This window comes from Prunus avium, chromosome 2 (genome assembly GCF_965620075.1).
Source record: "Prunus avium chromosome 2, drPruAviu1.hap1.1, whole genome shotgun sequence".
Lineage (NCBI taxonomy): Eukaryota > Viridiplantae > Streptophyta > Magnoliopsida > Rosales > Rosaceae > Prunus > Prunus avium.
In genome coordinates this window covers 2,254,731-2,279,022 of record NC_142285.1, presented here as the reverse complement: position 1 = coordinate 2,279,022, position 24,292 = coordinate 2,254,731, and the positions used below count along the sequence as shown (strand labels likewise).

Here is a 24,292-nt window from a genome sequence, read left to right as displayed (position 1 = left end):
TCCCACATCGCTCGGGGAGGGAAAGGTAAAGTGCTTTAAATGTGTGGGCACTTCTCTTCCTAGCACGAGGCCTTTTGTGAGCTCACTGGCTTCGGATTCTTAGGAACTCTGAAGTTAAGCGAGTTGGGGGCTAGAGCAATCCCAGGATGGGTGACCCACTGGGAAGTTGCTCATGAGCTCCCAGAAACAAAACCGTGAGGGCAGAGAGGGGGGCCCAAAGCGGACAATATCGTGCTAGGGGAGTCGGGTCGTGACAATGATGATGTAAATTAGGTCCTTATTTTAGTAAAATGAGGGTTCACAAGATTAAGGGTTGATTTTACAATTTTGGGATACAATGGTACCATAACGTTGTAAAGATGATCCATAAACATGTACATTACAAGATTTGGTTGCAAGTTACAATTTATGGACCGGGATTACAAAGTTTGGGTTTATCCAATCCATAATGTTGTAAATCTTCATTTTACAAGGATATGGATCCACATTACAATGAATTGATAAGGTTGGGCTTTTGTTATGTAAAAAATAGCCCTTATTCTAGTAAACAAAAAGTTTACAAGAGTTAGGGTCGATGTTACAATGTTTTGGATATAATAATAACATAATGTAATGTCGTAAACAGGATCCCTAAACTTGTAAGTTATAAGATTGTACTTAAAATGCAATTGCATATTGGTATACAATAGGATGCTCCCTAGTTGTCAATTACGTGCTCCCTGTTTGTCAATTACTCAAATTGCCTTGAATATTGGTAATACTAACTAGAAGTAGTTACTTAAAATGAAAATGCTTAAATGATTAAACATAAATATATTTTGCCCATTCATGGTATGGTGTGTGGTAATACATGAAGGATTCTGAATTGGACAATGAAAGCAACAAACAAACAATGTGAATTGGACAAACAAATTGGAATGGTAATTACGTGTTGTCTGTCGATTGCTAACTTGACGAGTCTGAGTGAAAGCAAAATAGGCAATTTATGGGTATCAATTTGGCAATTGATAGTAAGTCAGACCCTTTTTTTTTTCCTTGGGGGGTATCAAAGGCAATTGCCTAACAGGAGACAAATTACCCTTAATCAATTCAAATGTTTCTTTTCGGAAATAAACTTATCCAAATATATAGTTCAATTTTATTTTGTATTTTCAAGATAAACATATAAAGCATGCATTTCTAAGAATAAAATGTATAAAATGATTGCAACCACGTTTGCAATAGTGCACATAAAATGCATTGCAAGGACAGAAGTTACGTATTGCAAAGAAAAATGCAATTGCATTCTATTAAGCAATGTTTTTATGCATTCTACTAAGTTTTTTTTTTTGCCCATGGATTACAACATTTTGAACATACAATTAATTATGAAGGATTTATCATTAGTGAGAGATTCTACGTTTCATAATTATGCACAGATAATGATAATTGCGAGACTGAAATGCAAATGGGACTACTTTGATTGTCAATTGCATATTGAAATGCAAATTACACTACCTGTTTGTCAATTGTAAATCATATATTGTATTTACTATCTCAAAACACAACTTTATGGTACAATGCCCATTCACAATGCTAATGGGACGATTGTTTCAATTGGTATATAAACTATGATATAACAATCAAATTTACTTTAAAAGCTTATTCTCAATGGTACTATATCCTCATTAAAGCCAACATAAACTTCATTCATGTAATTGAAATTATTGTTCAATACATTCACTTTACAGAATCAATAATTATAAATCTAAAATCTCAAGTCATTATGTATAAAAAAAAAATTACAATCTTCAGATACAATGAAAATATTACAAATTCAAGTAGCCAAATAAATAGAGTCCAAAATAGTATATTAGTCTTGTACTTGGCCTAATTCTTTACCCCAACCTGAAAAACAATCACAAAACCATCAATAAAATGAATGGGAAACATAAAGCAATAGCTAATATGAAAACAATTACAAAGTCATCATTGTAAACAAAAAAATAACAAACCTACAACATAATTAACTTGAATAACATAAAGCAATGTGTCAATTTGGGGTAGAGATTTGTTCTTTCTTTTTTTTAAAAAAAATTTTACTTTTTGGATTGTATAACGATCATCAATCTTATAGGTTTTGAATATCAAATAAAAAAGTGCAAAGAAAGCAACCAAAAGCTGGGACCAACTTCAAACATTATCTCCAAGACCATGTACAACGGCATGGTGTTTGTCTTTACGTCCTCATTTTGTGATTCGAAACTTAACTATTCTTAGCACTATGCTAAGATTAGGCAAATAATACCACTTCCAATGTAGCATGATAGTTTTTAACATGCAGTTAATATATATATATATATATATATATATATATATATATATATATATATATATTCCTCATGCATCACTAAAATAAATAAATAAAATCTCCAACCATTCACCAAAATGAAAGACATAGACAAAGAGAGATAAATCTGAAGAAACAAAAAAAGAAACAAAATTTTACCCATATCAGATGCTGGGAAGGGTGGATGGGCTGCTAGTTGGAATACCTGCAAATCCAAAACCAAAATCAAAACAATACCTAATTGGAAAACATAATCAAAACCAATTTCAAATTAAGAAGCACAAGAAGAAGAGTGAGTCCTTTTCCCATGTAGAAGATTTAGAAGTCATGTAAATTAGGACTCTTCATATGCATGGTACCATTGATTGCAGTGAAGTTTCATGTTCAGTGGGTTGGGAAGTCCTGTAAACAGGAAAACATACAAGCCAAATAAAACAATAGTTATAGCTAACTACCCACAATTCAACTATTCGGTGTTGTCTAAAGTCAAATGTCGTATATTGCAAAGACTAGGCATTAAGAAAATCATTCATAAAAAGGCAAGAAACTACCTACTAAAACTTTGAAAGTAAGAGGAAGAAAATAACCATAAGGCACGTGCCCTTTTTCTGCCCGTTCTTTCTTTGCACGTCTCTTTTCCAGATCAACCCTACACAAGCACCAAGAAGCAGCTACATTATGAAAACTATCACAGAGACCACATCAATAGAATAGAAGTTAGAACTACCTTTGTAAAGGCCTGCAACTATCTCAGAGACCACATCAACCTCCACTATATTTTTTTCTACTATGACCATGATTAAAAGTTTATATCAGTTGTTGAACTTCCACTTACATAAACAAAATTAAATGCAACTGAAACAACAATACTCAAAGCAATCATATAAAGCAAGAAAATTTACCTAAGAACGGAAATCAAAGTACACACATTTCAAATCCAAATTACCTAGTCTTTGCTTTGAGGCCAGAGAAAACAAAATTCCCTACAATACAGGGGAAAGATTAATGGTATTTCAATGGAAATAACTGAGGAATCAAAATTCCCTAGAATACAAAAGCAAATATGATAAAATAGCACTGCAATCATTGTCGAACTTTCAATTTGGCAAATACTAGTTTAGAACATAACTCCATGGCCTGAAGCAGCTTAGAAGCTTTTTCAATCAGAACCATAATTAAAGTTTTTTGAAAATTAGTAACATGCCAACTAAAAGCATAAAAATGAAATATATAAATAAAAAAACCAAGAACTAGCAGCAATTATAAATCTGGAGGGATGTACAATGAAGATTACCCAGGAATAAGCAATTGTTGTAAATCTACACATCAACTAATGGATAGCAGAGAAACATAATTTTTTTAAAAAAAAATCAACCCAAAGCAGAATCATAATGCCTACCCACCAACAAATTAAACCAGAAACCAAAAAACAAAACACACTAAGGAATTGAAACCCAATTCCTTTTATTTTTTTCAAACACAACCAATACATAGAAAAAGTAGTCTTACCTGCACGAGGCAAAACACATTAAGGAACTGAACCCAATATATATATATAAGAAAAATAAGAGCAAACAGAGGTGTGAGAGATTGGAGGTCGAAATTTAAGTCCACACACTGTAATTAACTTGTCGGGGCAGTTAAAGCATGAGTAAAAAAAAAGCTTTGAAGTCCAATACATTCCAATAAATGAGCTCCAAACTTATCAATATTCAAAGATTTAAAAAAATCAAATAAATTAGACCCACCAAATATCCATAAATCAAAAACTATCAATCCATCACAGTCTCAACCACCTTGACAACCTTAATTTAACAGAAAAAATCATCTACCTCAACCCCCAATTCAATTTAGAAGCCCTAATTTAACAAAAAAAACCCCTAAATGCAAAGGAAGAGGATGCTTACCTTAAACTGATATAAGAGAGGAATTGAGGAAATAATATGACGCCGCCGACCTTGTCTTGTCGACGTCGTCACAGAATGAGGAGCGCCCATGGAAGGAATCAAAATCAGACAGAGATTGAGAAAAGAGGAGACAGAGCGGCTCTGTTCAAAGAGAGATGTAAGGAGATAGAATAATAAGAATAAGGAGACTAACTTACCTGAGAGGAGAAGAGATGTGGTCGTTGGCGCTGTCTCGTTGTCACATAAGGAGGAAAGGAGCGGTTGTGGAAGGAATTAAACTCGGAGGGAAAGAAAAATGAGAGGAGCGGCTGTGAAATGTCTTTGACTAAAGGAGAAAGCAATTGTTTTTGTTTTACCTACATCAACAACAAGTTAACCAGTAACCAACAATCAACGGTGTGGATTACTTCACATGTCCAAACTACTCATCCAATTGTCATAATAGGTGGCGCATCCATACACCTGGAGCACTGTAGAATTTTAGTAAAGTTTTAAAGTGGCAAGTTTTAGTATAAAGGTGCCACATATAGGTTAACAAATGACACTTTCAAAGAAAAAATTTGCTACTTTCATTGGGGATATTCTGAGCATCACCAAGGGTATAGGCAAATGAGTATGCAAACAATGTTTGACATGCCAAGAGAGTAAGCAAAATATACATATTGTTGTACTAACGGGCCCAATAGGATTCCACTATCGATCCAAACTATGCACCGATATTGTCCCCACCTTAACCACCTAGAAGAGAGAAGGCCCAATAGACCTCTTGGTGTGGGGTTTTTAACTTAGGGCTCGTTTTGGAGTGATTCTGAGAGGGCCAAAATCACTTCCTATTGAGTATAATCACTTTTTCTTAAAAAATAGGGTGTTTGGCAAAAATTTAAAAGCGCTTAAAATAGGTATTAGAATCACTTGAAATGATTTTAGGGAGAAGCACATGGGAGGTGCTTCTCCCTGGAAGTGGTTTTTTTTCAAAAAACAGGGAATCACTTGATTCCTTTTAATGAAAGTTTTGTAATTACAATATTATCCCTATTATTTTTACAATATGGCCAAAAAGCCTAACCCTACAATTTTTAAGCAATCCACACGTTTCATCCACCCTAGTTATCACGTCTTTGTCCTTGCCTCTATTCTTTCTTTGCAAAAGCTTCTTGCTCTCCCCTCTCTCGCTACAATCTCTGCAAGTAAGGCTATCATTCTTCAAGGTAAATTCTCTCTGTTCTCACTATATTTGTTTATGTACTTCTATATTTATCTTGATATTTTTTATTTTAGCTTTTCTTTTTTAGCATATAGTACTATGAAATTCTCATGCTTCTTGATTCATATATTATATCACCACTAGTTATTAGTAAAAATATTATTAGAATCAGAAATTGAATTTATGAGAGAGAGAGAGAGAGAGAGAAGGGTCAAAGCTAGCGTAGCAGTTGGCTATAATATGTCGATGCTATTATAAACACTTTCTTTTGCAATAATAGAAGGATATAGAAAGAGTTGTTTCATATTACAATCTGTTTAGATGGGTTAGTTTGCAATTTTGGGTTATATAAATGTGTTTTGAGCTCCCTTCCCCACATCCGACATAAGAATATGACATAGATGAACATGTAAAGCAATCTTCATTCCACATTGATGTCAATGTCATGTGGTTGCCATATAGAAATTAAGAGAGGGAGAGAGACACGTACAGACACATAGATATTAAAAAAAAACTGTTGGATTTTAATGATGATTTGAATAACACAAAACCTATACATGCATAGAGACACGTACACTTACCAGAATTGTTGGTTTATGTATTAATGCTTAGTTTCAATTTGTTGTTCTATCTGAGCACTTTTTTTGATGCAAACGTTTTCATGTTGTGTGAAAGTGCGCCCCCATTTCATCTTTGATACTAGCTGCTGTTTTTTTATTTCCTTTTGTTTGTGCTTTGTCTTATATACTTGTATGTTAAGCCAAACTTCTTGTTATATTGTACAATCATCATTAAATTTTTTTCTTTGTCCAATTTGTTTATTAGAAAATGTCTAACAATATAGTTAACCCATCCCAAAATGAAAGTCGGGAAGAAAAAGAAAAACAAGAGAAAGCAAAATGGGATGACAAGGGAACTGAGGTTTTCATCAAGATTTGTGTTGCTGAGACGTTATGTGGTAATCGATCAAGTAGTCATTTTAATAAGGTTGGATGGAAAAATATTATAAAGAAGTTTAATGATATTACTAAAAGGAACTACGACTATGGACAATTGAAGAATAAATGGACTGGACTTAAGAAAGAATGGCAGTTATGGACAAGTTTGGTTGCAAAAGAGACCGGCTTAGGATGGGATCCTGTGAAGCAAACAATCAAAGCTACTGATGAATGGTGGGATAAGAAAATAAAGGTGAAAATTTTATTTCTTAGAGCTAATACTTAATTTGTAGTATTATATCAATTTTTTAACATTTTAGTTCATATTATTATTGTAGGAAAAACCTAAGCTTGCAAGATTTCGAACACATGGATTGAAACATGTTGACCAGTTAGATATTTTGTTTAAAGATGTTGTTGTCACGGGTGAAGGCGCTTGGGCACCTTCACAAGGTTTTATGGTGGAGGATGTTGACAATGGTCCAGCCATAGGAGAACTTAATGAAGAGATTCTGGTTGAGGAACACGATGACTTTGGGTATAATACTGATCTTAATGCTGGACTTGAGGATATAGTTGATGTTGAAACTGACAATAAAAGGAAAAGAGATTCGAAAAGACCTGGAGTTAGGGTTAACGTGACGAAGCTGTTAGATTCTATTTTACATGCAATTGAAAATCGAAGTAGCACTTTTAAAAGCAAAGACAAGGCTGGTTGTAGCATTGAGGAAGTGATGCAGATGGTTGAAGGAATTCCAGAAATTGTCAATGATGATGACCTTTTCATGAAAGCTGCTGATATCTTAAATGAAAGAAAAAATAGGGAGATGTTTATTGCGTTAAAACAACCAAACCGACAAGTGATGTGGCTTACAAACAAGAAAGTTTAATGTGTCACGCTTTTTTTTTTTTATAAGCTTCATCGGTTCAGTATTGGAAAGTTATTAGTTTATTATCATTTTATTTTTTACAATATGAAATGGTGGACATATTATTGTGTTTGACATTTATTGAATTGTTTACATTATCTAAATGGGTTACTTTTGTTGGAAAGATGCTTATATTGTTTTGTTTATTTGGTTTTTTCAATTGTACAGACGTGAGTTCAAGCAACAGTGATGGTGATAATACTGACTCTTTGTCAGATGATAGTGATGATGAATTTTATGACTTAATATCTGTAGGGTGTGTGGTGGTTGTGTCTGAATGGTTTAAATATGTTGATAAAGAACCATGCAGGACTTCTTCTCATACTGGGTATAAAATGGGTAATTGAAGTTTTGAATGGCCATGAGGTAAGGTGTCATGAACAATTTAGGATGGAAAAACATGTGTTTAAGAAATTGTTGGAGACCCTTACAAGTTCCTATGGTTTGAAAGAAGGTGGAGAAATACCATTACTGGAGGCTTTAGCAATGTTTCTGATCACATTAGGTCATGGCTTTACTAATAGAATGGTACAAGAAAGGTTCCAGCATTCAAGGGAGACTGTGTCAAGGTGGTTTGGGATAATATTAGAAGCTATATACCGAATGACTACTGATCTCATAAGTCCTAGTGATCCTGAATTCAAGAGAGTTCCAAAGAAAATTAAAGATGATAATTGATATTGGCCATACTTTAAAGATTGCATCTGGGCAATTGATGGAACACATGTACCAGTTGTTGTGCCTAGACAAAGGCAAGTCCCTTATATTGGTAGAAAAGGCATCACTACCCAAAATGTCATGGCTATATGTGATTTTAATATGTGCTTTACATTTGCTTGGGCTGGATGGGAGGGTGCTGCTCACGATGCACGTATATTCATGGAGGCCTTAAGAATACCAACACTGAAATTTCCACATCCACCTACTGGTTAGTAATCAAAATGTCATCAAGTTCAATATTTTCCTTTACTATTTCACCTTGGATATGTTTCTTATATCAATATTTTCCTTTACTGATTCACATGTATATGTAGGTAAATATTATATGGTTGATGCTGGCTATCCACAAATGAAAGGATATTTAGGCCCTTATAGGGGTGAACGATATCATCTTCCGGATTTCCGACGAGGAAGCCAACCAAGAGGGAAAAAAGAAATCTTCAATCACAAGCATTCATCTCTAAGATGCACAATTGAAAGAACATTTGGTGTTTGGAAAAACCGATGGAGAATGGTACGTAAAATTCATAATTTTCTTTTGGAAAAAAAAGTACAAGTCGTTGTCGCTTCAATGGCTCTCCATAACTTCATAAGAATTCATTCAATGACGGATGTAGAGTTCCAACCATATGATGATGATGAAGAGTTACTTCCCCAAACAGATGATGGAAGGACTAGTACGGAAGAGACTATTGTACAAGAAAATGTAAACTCGTGCACACGAGACGAATGACGAACGCGAGAGAATTGCAAATCTTCTTATGTCTACTTGATATTTGTGTCGATTAACAATATATTTTATTAACATTTCTTTTTCAAGAAGTATGATTTGAAGCTATAGATTTTCAATTTTCATTTAAGAATGCCCAAGATTTAATATTATGTGATTAGTTATCAACTTTAAAATGTTTGATTATGAAAATACCAAAAAAAGCCCAAAAAAAATCACTTTTTTCTTTGGGAAGCCAAACACTACGAATAACATCAAAATCACTTTTTTACAATATAAAAGCACTTTTATGTTGGTAGCCAAACGATAAACTGATTTTGCGGAAAAGCGCTACTAACATAAAGTGATTATGTTAAAATCACTAATGAGTAAAATCGTTTCTACATAATCACTCCCAAACGAGCCCTTAAAAGGCCTTGATACAATAAGGAGTGGACCACTTATATTTAAATTGTAGATTATTATTGTATTCTCCAATGTGGGACTTACACATAATGGCATGTATCGAGCCACCTACACCAACACATACTTTCCCCAATATGCAGTGTTGCCCACTTTAAAATGAATATTTGTACTGGGGCTCCACTTACTTTTTATAATACAATATCATCTCACATCTCTCACCTAAAAAAAAGTAATAATCAATAAAAAAAGAAGAAGATAAAAATAAATAATATAATAATAGTTTATACATTTGCCACATATATAGTTTGTTAAGTGTTGCCACATATAATAATGGTTTCTTTCTTCAACATACAACATAGGTTGTTATAGAACATTTTTGTGTACTTCATTTGAATATTCCCTCGAAGATGCTCAAAACAAAGCAAAAGTTCTTTTAGGATGGTGTCCTAAAGGGAGTTGAGCGCTTAAGTTAGTTTTATTTTGAGAAATGAGTTGTAGTTTTTAACTTTCTTGAATTGCATTATCTTTCAGGTTGTTTTCGCATACGTGTACAATCTTAAATTATTTTATTTTATTTTTTATACAAACGATAATAAGGGAGGATGATTTAAACACACAACTTGGGTCCTTGCATAAGGAGCCATTTTTCCACACAAATAAATGACATTCAAACAACCGTGATCCAATTTGTGTGTGTGTATTTTTAACAAGCCATTTTCAGTATGAGTGGTGTATTTTTCACCACCACTATTCGTATTATATAAGAGAAAATTTGTAGTAAAAAAATTATTAAAATAAGTAGAGAGAAATTGGAATGGTGTAAGAAATAGTGCCACTTTTCAATATAGATGCTAATTTATGATTTGTATATAAGGAGGAATGACTCATACTCTATGAATGCAAACAATATTCTCATTTGGTACTTAGGATTGAATTGTATTAAACAACTTAGACATGATGACGGAAGAAATGAAGAAGTGTTGTCCAAGTTGAAGGTAGAAAGATGGATTAATTAAGAAGAAAATTTCACTCAATCCCCCAAAATGGTAAGATGCCAACACCTTATAACTTATCCTTTCTAATCTCCACGTAATGATAAAATCATTCACCTCTACATTCATTTCCGCTATAAAATACTTTGAATTTAGTGAGTTATATCCAAGTCGCCAGACGATCTCAAGTGTAGTTTTTTTTTTCTCTTCCAAAAAAAAGAAAACCCATAATCAATAAAAATAACACAAATGTTCTACATAGAAAAATAAATGTTAAAAAAAATAGAAAAAAAAGAAACAAATATTCATGATGAGATAATCATATGAGAAACCATATCCTGCAGCCAACTCATCAAAAACGCAACGCACCATTGCAACAGGGATGGCCCGAATCCCTTGATTCCCTTCTGTCCTAGTCTCCCTTCATCATATCCACGTGATTCCCAAACTCAAAACCACAGCCGTCTGATCGCCCATCCCAAAATTTCAAAACACCGCGCCCAAAACTCCTCCATTTGAATTCAAATTCCTATTGACCGTTGCACCCTTCCTTTAAATCCCTAACCCCCCTCTCTCACTCACTCATTTCCTCTCTCTGGAACCTTCCGTCTCTCCGTCTCTCCAAACGCCACAGCCATGGCGATCGAGAAGAAACGCCCACTCCAAACCAGCAACAGCGCGAACATAGCCCCAGCCCCAACTGATGGCCAAGGGAAGACGATCGAAGAGATGTACCAGAAGAAGAGCCAGCTCGAGCACATCTTGCTCCGACCCGACACGTACATCGGGTCGATCGAGAAGCACACCCAAATCCTATGGGTCTACCAAAACGACGAGATGGTTAATCGTTCTATCAGCTACGTTCCCGGACTGTACAAGATCTTCGACGAGATCCTCGTCAACGCCGCCGATAATAAACAGCGAGACTCGTCCATGGACACCGTGAAAGTCACCATTGACGTCGAGCAGAACTGTATAAGTGTCTACAACAATGGGGCTGGAGTGCCCGTGGAGATTCACCAGGAGGAGAAGGTGTATGTGCCGGAGTTGATCTTCGGACACCTATTGACCAGTAGCAATTACGACGATACGGAGAAGAAGACCACTGGTGGTCGCAACGGCTATGGTGCCAAGCTTACGAACATTTTCTCTACCGAGTTCATCATCGAGACTGCTGACGGAAAGCGACAGAAGAAGTACAAGCAGGTATTAATATGTGTTTTCTAGAAGTTTTGTGATGCTTGGTTCGTATTGTAGGATTTTAATGTATGGTGGAATTGAGGAATTAGGGTTTGTTATTGCTGTTTTTATATACGGGGATTCTGATTAATTAGGGTTCGTTTTTTATATGCATTTTCGTTTTTGTAACTTGTGATTTATTCGGGATTCTTTATGGTTTTTGTTAAAATGATGGATCCTGACTAGGTAGTTTTCCAATTGATTCGGATCTAGGCTTTCAATTCTTGTGGAGTAGTATCAGATGCTTTTAGGTTTTTTTCATTTTCAGTTTGAAGCCTACTGTGCTTGGATTGGACCTGGTATAGGATCTTGAATTTAGTATCCAATTGTGATTCTGGTTTTATTCTTTATCTTTTGAAAATTATGTGAGTGTGTGTATTGTTTATGGGTTGCATGTAATTCTTGATTTGACTGTATTTTAGTACTAGTGTGCTAGTGTAGTAGTTTTGTGTTAGTCGTTTAGGGGTTTGTTTGATAACATTGATGTGGACATGAACGGAGAACTTTACTTTTGACATACAAAAGACCATCATATGGTGTTAGCCTAATTTTGTTTCTAGGACCCTCCAGGAAAATAATCTCCTTCTTTTCATCATGGGATCCTTTTGATTGATGAAATTATATGAATAGTAAAGAAAAACAAAATGTTCAAATGTTAGGATTTCACTTTTTATGGGTTCGAAATGGTGAACACCAACTTCCAAGTATATTTATGAGTTTTATTCAATTGGCAGAGATATCATGCTCATTTATGTCACTTGAATAATCTGATTCTTGCTGATTTCAGGTGTTCACTAACAACATGGGGAAGAAAACTGAGCCAGTCATCACCAAGTGTAAAGAGAGTGAGAACTGGACCAGGGTTACATATAAGCCTGACCTATCGAAGTTTAACATGACCCATCTGGAAGATGACGTGGTTGCATTGATGAAAAAGAGAGTGATTGACTTGGCTGGATGCCTTGGAAAGACTGTGAAGGTTGAGCTGAATGGAAAGAGGGTCCCTGTAAAGTCATTTCTTGATTATGTTGACCTCTACTTACAATCTGCCTGTAAATCTAGAGATACTCCCCTTCCAAGGTTCTTGTTATGAAGTTATTGGTTCTGAATCTTTCATTCTTTTTTCTTCTTCTTTATAATAGGAATTTTCTCACTGTCTACTCATTTGACAGGATGACAGAGAAAGTTAATGATAGGTGGGAGATTTGTGTTAGTCTCAGTGACGGGCAGTTTCAACAGGTTTGAACAAAAAAAATTTTGATATAGAGAAATTACTAAGTTTTGTACACTTGGAATTGTGAGTCTCATGTTGTCGGATTTCTTTTTACCAGGTCAGCTTTGTGAATGGAATTGCAACAATCAAGGGTGGAACTCATGTTGATTACGTCACAAATCAAATCACGAATCATGTGATGAATATTGTAAATAAGAAGAACAAGAATGCCAACCTCAAAGCCCATAATGTGAAGAATTATCTATGGGTCTTTGTCAATGCTCTTATTGACAACCCTGCATTTGATTCCCAAACAAAGGAAACTTTGACGATTCGCCCAAATAGTTTTGGATCTAAATGTGAACTTACACCAGCGTTCTTAACTAAAGGTATGTAACACTAGTTCAATTGTTCAAGTGGACAACTAGACTGAAATACTCAAACTTGATTTTCATGTACTAATTATTTTGCAGTGGCAAAGTCTGGAATTGTGGATAGTCTCCTCTCTTGGGCAAATTTTAAGCAGAACAAAGACCTGAAGAAAACTGATGGGACAAAAACAGAGAGGGTTCATAATATCAACAAGCTTGAGGATGCTAACTTAGCTGGAGGGAAGAACTCTGAAAAGTGTACTTTGATTTTGACAGAAGGGGATTCAGCTAAGGCTCTTGCAGTAAGTTTTCATATTGTACAAATTCGGTACATTCATTTAACTTGTTTGTCTACAATAGATTAACATACCTTATCCTACACAGATGGCAGGGCTTGCTGTTGTAGGTAGGGATCATTACGGTGTTTTCCCATTGAGAGGTAAACTGCTTAATGTAAGAGAAGCTAGTGCCACTCAGGTCAGGGATAATGAGGAAATTAAGAATATCAAGAGGATTCTTGGACTGCAGCAAGATAAAGAGTATACCAGTCTTAAGTCCTTGAGATATGGTAGCCTGATGATTATGACTGATCAGGTTGAATGCCTCAAGCTTCTATTTCTTTTGGTTTTATTCTCGTTTGAAATTGTCTATGAAGCCTTAACAGCATTTCTTTCTCTTCTGATCACTAAGAGAAGTTTAATGTTTGTATAGGATCATGATGGTTCCCACATCAAAGGACTTCTGATCAACTTCATTCATTCCTTCTGGCCATCACTGCTTAAAATTCCATCTTTTTTGGTTGAGTTTATAACTCCGATTGTCAAGGTTGGCTTACTTGATTTAGCTATTTTGCTTAGCAAATTCAACATACGTGGAAGATTGTTCTTGAAAGACAACTATAACTTATATTATTTCTATACAGGCAACTCACAAAAATGGGAAATCACTTGCATTTTACTCCATGCCTGAGTATGAGGCATGGAAGGAAAGTTTGAGTGGCAATGCAAGTGGCTGGTCCATAAAGTATTATAAGGTTTGTATTCACTTTAAGTGAAATATTCTTAATTCTTATACCTACAGAAATTGTACCATCTTTTTGTATGGTCCGTGAAGTGTTACTGAAATTGTACCATTTTTATATTCTTATTCTCTACTTACATTTATATCCTTTTAGGGGTTGGGAACAAGCACGTCTAAAGAAGGGAGGGACTATTTTCAAAATCTAGCTATGCACAAGAAAGATTTTATTTGGATAGATGAGCGTGATGGGGAGGCAATTGAGCTTGCTTTCAGTAAGAAGAAAATAGAAGAGAGGAAGAACTGGCTTCGGCAGTTTGAGGTGGGAAGTTTTGGCAATTTACATTTACATTTTTATTTTGGAAATTATTCTATGGAAACTCTTAACTCTCTGTATTTGCAGCCCTCTGTACATCTTGATCAGAAGGAGAAGCTTATAAAGTACAGTGACTTTGTTCACAAAGAGCTTATACAGTTTTCCATGGCTGATCTGCAAAGGTCAATTCCCTCAATGGTTGATGGCTTGAAGCCAGGTCAAAGGAAGATTCTGTTCTGCTCCTTTAAGAGGAACTTTGTGAAGGAAGCAAAAGTTGCCCAGTTTTCTGGTTATGTGTCTGAGCATTCTGCCTACCACCATGGTGAGCAGAGTCTTGCGAGTACTATCATTGGAATGGCACAGGATTATGTGGGCAGCAATAATATCAATCTTCTTCAACCAAATGGTCAATTTGGTACCCGTAACTTGGTGAGACTAACCATGCATGTCAATTATTTAAGAATATTGAAGCTTGTCATGTTGCGTAACTGTATTCCAAGATATTTTTATTTACATTTGTATTTTGCTACCTTAGGGAGGCAAAGACCATGCAAGTGCTCGTTATATATTTACTCGGCTTTCTCCTATTACAAGATTCCTTTTCCCGAAGGATGATGACAGACTTCTTGACTACTTGGATGAAGATGGGCAATCTATTGAGCCAACTTGGTATTTATAATTTTTCCTGTCTCTACAGTAAGAACACTGCATTTAGATTGATGGTGGATAAATATAACTAACATATGGCTTTTGTTTTATAGGTATGTTCCAATTATACCAACAGTTTTAGTTAATGGTAGTGAAGGAATTGGGACTGGGTGGAGCTCTTACATTCCTAATTATAATCCAAGAGACATTGTTGCAAATGTAAGGCGCTTGCTTAATGGTGAAGCAATGGTGCCAATGGATCCCTGGTACAGAGGATTTTCTGGAACTATTGAGAAAACTGTCAAGGAATCAGGTGTAAGCTACACCGTATGTGGGATCATAGAGGAGGGCAATGAGACAACAGTTAGGATTTCGGAGTTGCCAATCCGTAGGTGGACTCAAGATTATAAGGAATTCCTTGAGTCTATCTCTCAAGGAAATGACAAGGCCAAGGATCCATTCATTGAGGTAAGGTCACCTAAAACTCTTGACAGTTGCAATATTCATCAACATTATGTGTTTCAGATCATTTTCAATGTCTAAGTGCATTATGCATGCTGCAGGGTTTCACACAGCACAGTGATCACAGTACTGTAGATATCATAGTCCACTTACCTGAAGAGAACCTAATGGCTGCCAGGCAAGAGGGTTTGCTGAAGAAATTTAAACTGACCACCAGCATTAGCACAAGTAATATGCACTTGTTTGATCCAAAAGGCGTGATAAAGAAATACGACACTCCAGAACAAAGTATGTGACACAATTCGAGGTTGTTTGATTAATTCTTTGTTGTACAATTCATATAACTGGACTTTCTGTTTGTTTATTTTCTTCTTTCTGCAGTTCTTGAGGACTTTTTTCACCTAAGACTTGAATTCTATGAGAAAAGAAAGGTGAGTTCATCAGCAGACAAATGTTTGTATTGTTGACCTGGATACGGATACAACTGTTAACTGATTTTCTATTATATATGCAGAAAGTACTATTGGATAACCTTGAGATGGAGTTGTTAAAATTGGAAAACAAGGTCAGGTTTATCCTGGCTGTCGTAAATGGAGAGATCATTGTGAGCAATAGAAGGAGGGCTGATTTATTCCTTGAGCTCCAACAGAAAGGTTTCACTCCCTTTCCAAAGAAGACCAAGGCCCAAGAGCCAGAAGTTGCTGGGGCAATTGAAGATACAGAAGAAACGGAAGAGAACTCTGAGTCTGCCAGTGGAAATGGAGCACGTATTAGTGATTATGAGTATCTCATATCCATGGCAATTGGGTCCTTGACCATTGAGAGGGTTCAGGCCCTATGTGCTGATAGGGATAAGGTCAATAACGAGGTTGCTGAGTTGAGAAATTCAACACCAAGGTCACTGTGGTTGAAGGATCTTGATGCTCTTGAAATGGAACTTGGTGTATGTATTAAAAATTAATTTTGTTTCACCATTCTTTATTCACTATGCTTTATACCTTTCTCATGTATGATGTATTATTATTTCTATCAGGAGCTGGAGAAAAGTGAGGCTCTGGCAGAGGAGGCAAAAAAGAAATCACGAAACCAAGTGAAAAATGCACCTGCTGCTAAGGTTTCTAAAGCAGCACCTAAAAACCCACGCAAGAATAATAAGAAGGCCAACAATGCAGAGGCAGCTGAAAGCAGGGAAACATCTTCCAGTTTTGTGTTTGAAATGGGTAAGCCTAGATTAGTTAAAAGCTTTCTTTTAAAAATATCTCAGACATTAGTTCGTCTTTGAATTTTTGGTTTATGTACTCATTTAACTAATATGATCTGCTTGCTTTGTCAGAGAAAGCTCCTGAGATTGTGAAACGGAAAGTTGGAGCAGTTGCAAAGAAAGCTCCTGCTGGCAAGAAGGTTTGCGCTGCTGCTTTATTTCTAATTGTTTTGTTTTACCTTTTTAAGGGAATACCCTTTACCTTTGAAAGCTGTAACTTATGTTATTCTGTTTGTTTAACAGCAGCAGGCAAAATCTGCTGTAGTTTTGAGTGATGATGATGATGAAGTGCTTGAGCTGAAAGACAGACTAGCTGCCTATAATCTTGATTCATCTCCCGAAAATTCAGCAGGTACGCGCTATATTTATACTTCTTTGTGTATTCTAATTTTTTTTTACGTTCCTAGATAACATTTATGATTTATCAATCAGAGGCCATGTCTGGATTAAAAGAGAATGGAACATGCAGTATGCTTGGGAATTTAATTATGTGCTTATTTAATGAACATTAGTTTTTCTTTTCCTTTTTCTCAGTAATTGGAAAAAAAAAACTAGGATTAACTTGCAATGTTCATTTAAAAAGAAGCATGAATAATGAGTTTCATGGTTCCTTTAACAAGCTTTTCCAGCTAATCAGTAAGTGGTGAATTAACTTAGTTTTACTGCGACAGGCAAGGAAACCGAAGTGCCACAAGAACCAGTCCAGAGAAAAGAACCTACCAAAAGGGCCATGCAAATAGATGATGACGAGGATTTTGAGGTAGAAATAGCAGCTGCCCCAGCAGCAGGAAAGAAGGGAGGAAGAAAAGCAGCTGGAACTACAAAGGCATCAAAACCCCCTGCGGCGGCAAAGAAGAGAGGCGCAGCTAACAAGCAATCTCAAGCCTCATCATCATCAGGCCAGAAGCTTTTAACTGACATGTTAAAGCCTGCTGAAACTACTGGGATTTCACCGGAGTCGAAAGTGAGGAAGATGAGGGCATCCCCATTCAACAAGAAAAGTGGTTCCGTGATGGGCAAAGTTAGTTTGGAGGTTGAGATGGCTGAAAGTGAAGAGAAGGTGGACACTCCATCCACTGAAGAAAGAAGTGACGCTCCAGTGGCGGCCAGAGCTAGACCTCAGAGGGCAAACCGCAGGCAGACAAGGTATGTGTTGAGTGACTCGGAGAGTGAGAAGGAGGTCAGTGCGGATTCTGATTTTGATGCAAGTGAAGAGGACTAGGACTAGGTTTTTTTATATATTTTTGTTGTTGATGGTAAAGGCTAAAAATTGAGTGTGCAAAGAAAGAAGCTTGCTGTGGGAATTCTAGCTCATTATTCCCCTTGTATTTTAAATTGTTGGTTTTATGATTTTATTGTCATGCTGATAAGCTAAGTTTTAATATTTTACTATCAAGTTTGATTTGTGTTGTAAATCTGTTGAAGATCTAGCTTGATTTGTGTTAGTTTAGCAAATTGAACTGTGAATTGGTCACCAAGATTGAGGAGTTTATTATCATGCTGATAAACCAAGTTTGAAGATTTCACTTTCAAGTTTGGTATGTATTGGTCTCGTTTTGATGTGGCAAGTTCCAATTGGATGTTGAGATCATCAAGTTCTGTATGCGAAGAACTTGCATGTTATAGGGATAAACACAATTTTGCTATCCCCAACTAATCACGTTGTCAGTGAAAAAGTTATCACACGTGATGGAACGTGATTTGTTGGAAATAATAAAATAGGGTTATCTCATGATATACAAGTTTTTCTCACGTTGGTGGTAGCTGATGCGTACAAAAGTTAACTCCAGTTTTTGGACTTTGATAAAGTTCCCTACTGCAAGGCACAATCTTTAGAGCCTTGTCAAGAAAGAAAGCATTTGACAAGCTTTTGCTTTTCTTTTTGTTGATTTGAATCAATAAATTACCATAGGCGAAGAAGTCATTTTCTACTGTTGATGACCAGATTAAAGTGTTTATAGGCCTGCTTTTGTCTAGTTTCCCAACTCTTTTCATTCTGAAAACCGTAAAAGCAAAGTGGTACCCAACGACTTTTTGGACGCTTGGCTATTGGGTTGTTTTTGGAACCCAACGACTTTGAACTGGAAATGGCTGTTGTGTGATGTGTGGTTTCCACCCAGTTTTAAGGGCCGAAATACCATTTTGGTCGATATGCTTTGTCAAATTGTTACTTTGGCCTTTTGTGTTTTGTATTTGGACAATTTGTTTCTTGTGTTTTATTTAGTTAACAATCTCTGCCTAACTTTATTTTTTAGATTGGTAACAATATGTGATTGTGTAACGATCGCATAAAAAATCTCAACATGTTAATTTTATGGCATTATATTAATAAATAAACACATATATTATAACACGAGTGCATTGGAAACACCAAATGAGGGTATTGTTGCATCGGAAATTTCTCAATTTTGCCTAATTTGACATTAATCGACTTCGATGTGACAGCCTCTAATGTATGCTATGTGCAAATTACACACAAAAAGACATCAAACCAAAATAATTAGATTAAAAATCCAAACAAAACACCGGAATTAGAAGGACATTCAACCCAACTTTTATTGGTTAAAGAAAATGGATTTAAACCTAGAGAGAAGAAGGAAAAGGGTTCAAATGGTTTGGCGCCTTGTTAGGGTCCCGGGCTACGATTTGAACAGTTTAATGGGCTCTCGACGTCTCTCTCTGTATCTCTTCCCAAAGTTTTATAGTGATTCGGCTCTTCTTTTATTTTCGGCCGTCGAATCAAATAAACAACGGTTTACTCCAATCAATAAAACAATTTGATTGCTTAAAAAAACGAACGGCTCTTGTTTGTTTTTGGGTTTTTTTTAGTTTTACGTAGCTGCATACAAGAATATTAAACATGGCCCAAGCCGCCTTCAACTATTAAGCATGTTGACATTACGAGGCTACAGAATCATTTTTAAAACAATTTTCATTACATATTAATTTCTTTTGCTTGATGTGACGTAAATAATTAATATAAAAAATGAGGGTATTTGACTACAGATTTTAACATTTAAAAATTTAAAATTTTTATTTTTATTTTTTTTATGTGTTAGTAAATGTAAGGGATGCCACAAATTGAAATTATTAAACTACCCATGTGTTAACCGATACACAGTTAGCAAATACACGAGAAGCAATAATTGAAATAATATTCAACTATTCATTCTTGACAAGTAAACATTTTAGAGTAAATAAAGTTTCGAAATCTCATATTTACTTTATATATTACTATTATTAGCAGTGTTTTGAATGTGATTGAAGAATGATACCAACAATGACGAAATTTTTCTTCCGTGTGTTTGTGAATCTATGATTTGTGAATTGAATAGGTGAATTATTAAAAAGGAAATGACCCATCCTTCGAAAAAAAAAAGGTCGTTCTTTTGCCATATTCGTCACAAGTTGATGTAACTTTAGGCCATTATATATGTTATAGTGTCCCCATCTCAAGCATCTAAAATAAGTCACATTATACGTAAGTTATTTTTTTATTCAAATTATTTGTCGCACTATAAAACAAACCGAAACTTGATGATCTTGTAGTATTTAATATTCATAGTATTTTCGATATTCTTAACAAATTATTGAAATTAAACAGAACAAATTGTTTTTCTTCAAAGTAGTGTTGATCTAATTAAATAGGCTTACTTTACCAAATTTATTGTACATTAATATGAATATTTTATTACCAACAGGATCCAGCCTAATGAAAAAAGGTTTTGACTTGCTGACCAGAGGTCACAGGTTCGCACCACTAAGGACTAAAATATCACTACTATCAACGAAATCGAGGATATTATCGTTTTTTTGGGTCTCGGGTATTTTGGAACATATACATACACATATCGTATAAGTATCGATAATATCAGAAAATATCAACATCGATAATTACTCTCATACTTCAGTAACATTTGGTCAAAATATCGCTATAATATTAATAATATCGAGATGATGAAGACAATGAAAAATTTAAAGAGTTATTTACACTAGCACCCTATGAGGTTTCTTCTGTTTTCACAAAAACCCCTTCAGTCCCAAAAATTACATGAACACCCCCTAAGGTTTCAGTTTGTTTTCACAAAACCTCTTTTCTTTGATTATTTGTCCAAAAATTGATAATTCGATTGAAAAAAAACTTATGCAACTAACAAAATTAACATCAATGAAGTATATGCAATCTAATCTCAACGGCCAACTTTGTCATTTGGAGATTTTATTTTTGTATAAAATCATCAATCTTTGGATGAGAAATCAACGAAAAGGATTTTTGTGATAAAGTAATAGATAATTGACTAAATAAACATCCTCCAAAGTTTCAAGAAAAATTTCCAAGTTTTTCTTACATTTTCCATGGTTTTTATCGATATCGATAATTTCCCCTTTTTTCCATCGAAATTTCCGTGTTTTTGAACCATCGATATTTCCGAAACCATTGATATTTTAGACCTTGCGCACCACCATGACATCTTAGTTGTGTATGTGAGGAATCTCCCTTCCATTTAGTTTAGACTATCATTTGTACAAAAAAAAAATATTGCAACGTCAACATTTATTGATGTACGTCCATGAAAAGTTTTAATGTTGATTTTAATTTATTAATAAAACTTTTATTTTATAATACAAACTTTAGTTTAAATTATTACAAATTAATTTAATCTATAAAAAGGGGAATTCAAACTTGTATACAAGTACATTGACTCATTAACCTGACCAACTAATCTAACTACATCTGCCATTAATAAAAGTGTTAGGCAAAATTGTAGCAATGGTCCTTGGACTAAGACCAAACTTTATTTTTCGTCCCTCATATTGCTAAATTGTTACGGTGGTACTTTAATTATGCCTTCACTTTCAGAAATTGTCATTCCCGTCATCTCAATCAACTTTTCGGTTAAAAATGAGGGCATATTTTTCTTTTCATTAATTTTAAATTGATTAAAATATTAATTATTATAAATAAATAAATAATAAATAATAAATAAAATCTCTCTCTCTCTCCCCCCCCCCTCCCCCCACCCCACCCATTTCTTCCTCCTCCTCTCAATCCTCACGTATTTCACCCCACTCTCCTCGATCTCTTTCTCCCTCCGTCGCTCCCCGCGCAACACCAAAACGTTGTCGTTCTCCTCCACCTGCATTGTAAGGCAAGAATTTTGAATGTTTTACCATTTTTTTAATTCAAAGCAATGAGAGAAATTTATGTCTTCTTTCTTCCCAAGTTGAAAAGGAGAGGAGGGAGAAAGTGTTTTTGGTGGGTCACTACACTAAAAATATCAAAGGTTGGGAGAGATTGACATCCTTCGCTCCCGATTTCTTCTTCCCCCCAATTTCTTCTTTCCCCCTATCCACCCAGATTTCTTCACAACCCCGATTTCTCTTCCCCCCCCCCCCCCCCCCCACCAAAACAAGAACTGTTGGCGAGTAGAATATATCCTATTCTATTTGGGTTTTATTTATTTTTCCTTTTGTATAGATATTATGTAATTAGGATTCCATTTATTTCCTAATTAAACCCTACTAGGGTTTGTAACCTGTATTATAAATACCTCATTTCGGAGAATGAAATATATCTGAAAATATTCTACCCATATTGTTTGACTTGGTATCAGAGCCGACTTTCTGGTGACCTGTGTGTGTTGTGCCCACCCGTATTCTACTGTGTGCCCTAATTTCTTTTATGGTTCTTGTGTCTGTGCCTTTGCCGTGTTCCGCTGTATGCTCTGTCGTGTTTGTGCCTCTACTTCGTGCATCTGCCATATTTGTGTCTGTGCTGTGATCTGTTGTATACCCTGCGTGAATTGTTGAGTTTCTGCTACAATCATGGGTGATAATTCCATTGTTGGTGCTGCTGCTGCTTCTGCAAATTTGCGTGTTTCTGACTCTATTCCAGGTACTGGCTCTAATACTTGGATAATTGACACTGGTGCTTCTGATCATATGACTTATAATGCTAAATTTTTTGATGAGTTGTCTAGTAACACCAGTGACCCATATATAACTAGTGCTAATGGTTTGCCCTCTCCGATTACTGGCGAGGGCACCATTTCTCTCACCCCAACTCTGTCCTTGTCTCGTGCGTTATTAGTTCCCAATATCCATTGTAACTTGTTATCTGTTGGTCGCTTACTTGATACACTTAATGCTTCTGCTACTTTCTATCCTACCCATTGCTCTTTTCAGGATCTCAAGACTCACGAGGTGATTGGGCATGGTAAACGGATAGGGGGGTTGTATTATTTGACATTACCTTCTGCACCAGTTCGTGATCGTGTCGTTAATACTGTTCAACGTTGCAGTGTCAAAGACAAACAGCAAATTTGGTTATGGCATCGTCGCTTGGGACACCCGTCATTTGGCTACCTTAAGCGTCTGTTTCCATCTTTATTCCGCTCCTGTGATGAGTCTAGCTTCAAATGTGAGACTTGTGTAATGGCCAAGAGTTACCGTACTGTTTTTCCCTTAAGTAATAATAAAGCTGCCTTGCCTTTTGAGTTAGTCCATTCTGATGTATGGGGTCCTGCTCGTGTGACTTCAAATGGTTTCCGTTGGTTTGTTACGTTTATTGATGACTGCACTCGCTTAACATGGGTGTATTTGATGAAGAATAAACATGATGTTGCCTCTATTCTCCTTGTTTTTTGTGCCATGGTGTCTACTCAGTTTCATGCTCATGTTAAAGTTTTTCGGACTGATAATGGCGGTGAATATGTGAATCATACATTGAATCAGTTCTTTCGTGATCACGGTATCATTCACCAAACTACCACTCCATTCACTCCTCAACAGAATAACGTGTCAGAAAGGAAGAATCGTCAGTTACTTGAAGTTGCCCGCTCTCTTATGTTGGATATGTCTGTTCCTCATCATCTTTGGGGACATGGTGTCTTGGCCGCGGCCTACTTGATTAACCGTACTCCTAGTCGGGTTCTTGATTTCAAGACTCCACTTGATGTGTTGTGTGCTCTTACTCCTCCGGTTTCGGTCTCTAAGTTACCTCCGAAGGTGTTTGGGTGTGTTGCGTATGTTCATGTCTACTCCCATCAACGGAGTAAACTTGATCCTTGTGCTCTCCGCTGCGTCTTCATTGGTTATTCTACTACTCAGAAGGGTTATAAGTGTTATCACCCGCCTACTCAGAAGGTACATGTCACTTTGGATGTTACTTTTCATGAAGAAGTACCCTACTATGTCTCTCCCTCCTCTTCAATTCAGGGGGAGAGGGGGAGTGAATTGAAGAGTTTCGGAGTGGAAAATATGGAAGTTTTTGTGACCTCAAGGAAGAAATATATATGGATCCTCCGCCGGGTATCCCTGTGACTTCTAAGGAGGGTGTGGTGTGCAAGCTACGGAAATCCTTGTATGGATTAAAGCAGTCTTCAAGAGCGTGGTTTGGAAGATTTGCTGCATCCATAAAGAAGTTTGGGTATGTGCAAAGTAACTCTGATCATACTTTGTTTCTGAAGCGTCATAAAAGTAAATTGACGGCTTTAATTATTTATGTTGATGATATGATTGTGACTGGAGATGATCATGTGGAGATACAGAGTCTTCAGAAGTATCTGGCTTATGAGTTTGAGATGAAATCATTGGGTGATTTAAAGTATT

General features: G+C 35.8%; 2 protein-coding genes across 3 annotated transcripts; both read left to right on the top strand.

Moving 5' to 3' along the window:
* The first annotated feature begins 6,268 nt into the window (after nt 1-6,268).
* LOC110751027 (L10-interacting MYB domain-containing protein-like) lies at nt 6,269-7,268 on the top strand. The gene is made up of 2 exons (XM_088248106.1): nt 6,269-6,631; nt 6,717-7,268. Exons 1-2 carry the CDS (start codon nt 6,269-6,271, stop codon nt 7,266-7,268), a joined length of 915 nt encoding a protein of 304 aa, XP_088104232.1.
* A 3,389-nt stretch (nt 7,269-10,657) lies between these two features.
* TOPII (topoisomerase II) lies at nt 10,658-18,070 on the top strand. 2 transcript variants are annotated; one of them, XM_021969074.2, is made up of 19 exons: nt 10,658-11,360; nt 12,181-12,473; nt 12,566-12,632; nt 12,725-12,995; nt 13,080-13,279; nt 13,362-13,571; nt 13,689-13,802; nt 13,900-14,010; nt 14,152-14,316; nt 14,398-14,739; nt 14,846-14,979; nt 15,072-15,426; nt 15,522-15,708; nt 15,802-15,851; nt 15,935-16,363; nt 16,454-16,640; nt 16,754-16,821; nt 16,928-17,033; nt 17,353-18,070. In XM_021969074.2, the coding sequence occupies exons 1-19, from the start codon at nt 10,791-10,793 to the stop codon at nt 17,901-17,903; spliced, it is 4,410 nt and encodes a 1,469-aa protein (XP_021824766.1). In that variant the 5' UTR covers nt 10,658-10,790; the 3' UTR covers nt 17,904-18,070. The 2 variants fall into 2 exon arrangements, with proteins under 2 accessions (XP_021824766.1, XP_021824765.1); XM_021969073.2 differs by having other exon boundaries at nt 10,660-11,360; nt 16,925-17,033.
* The last annotated feature ends 6,222 nt before the right edge of the window (nt 18,071-24,292 follow it).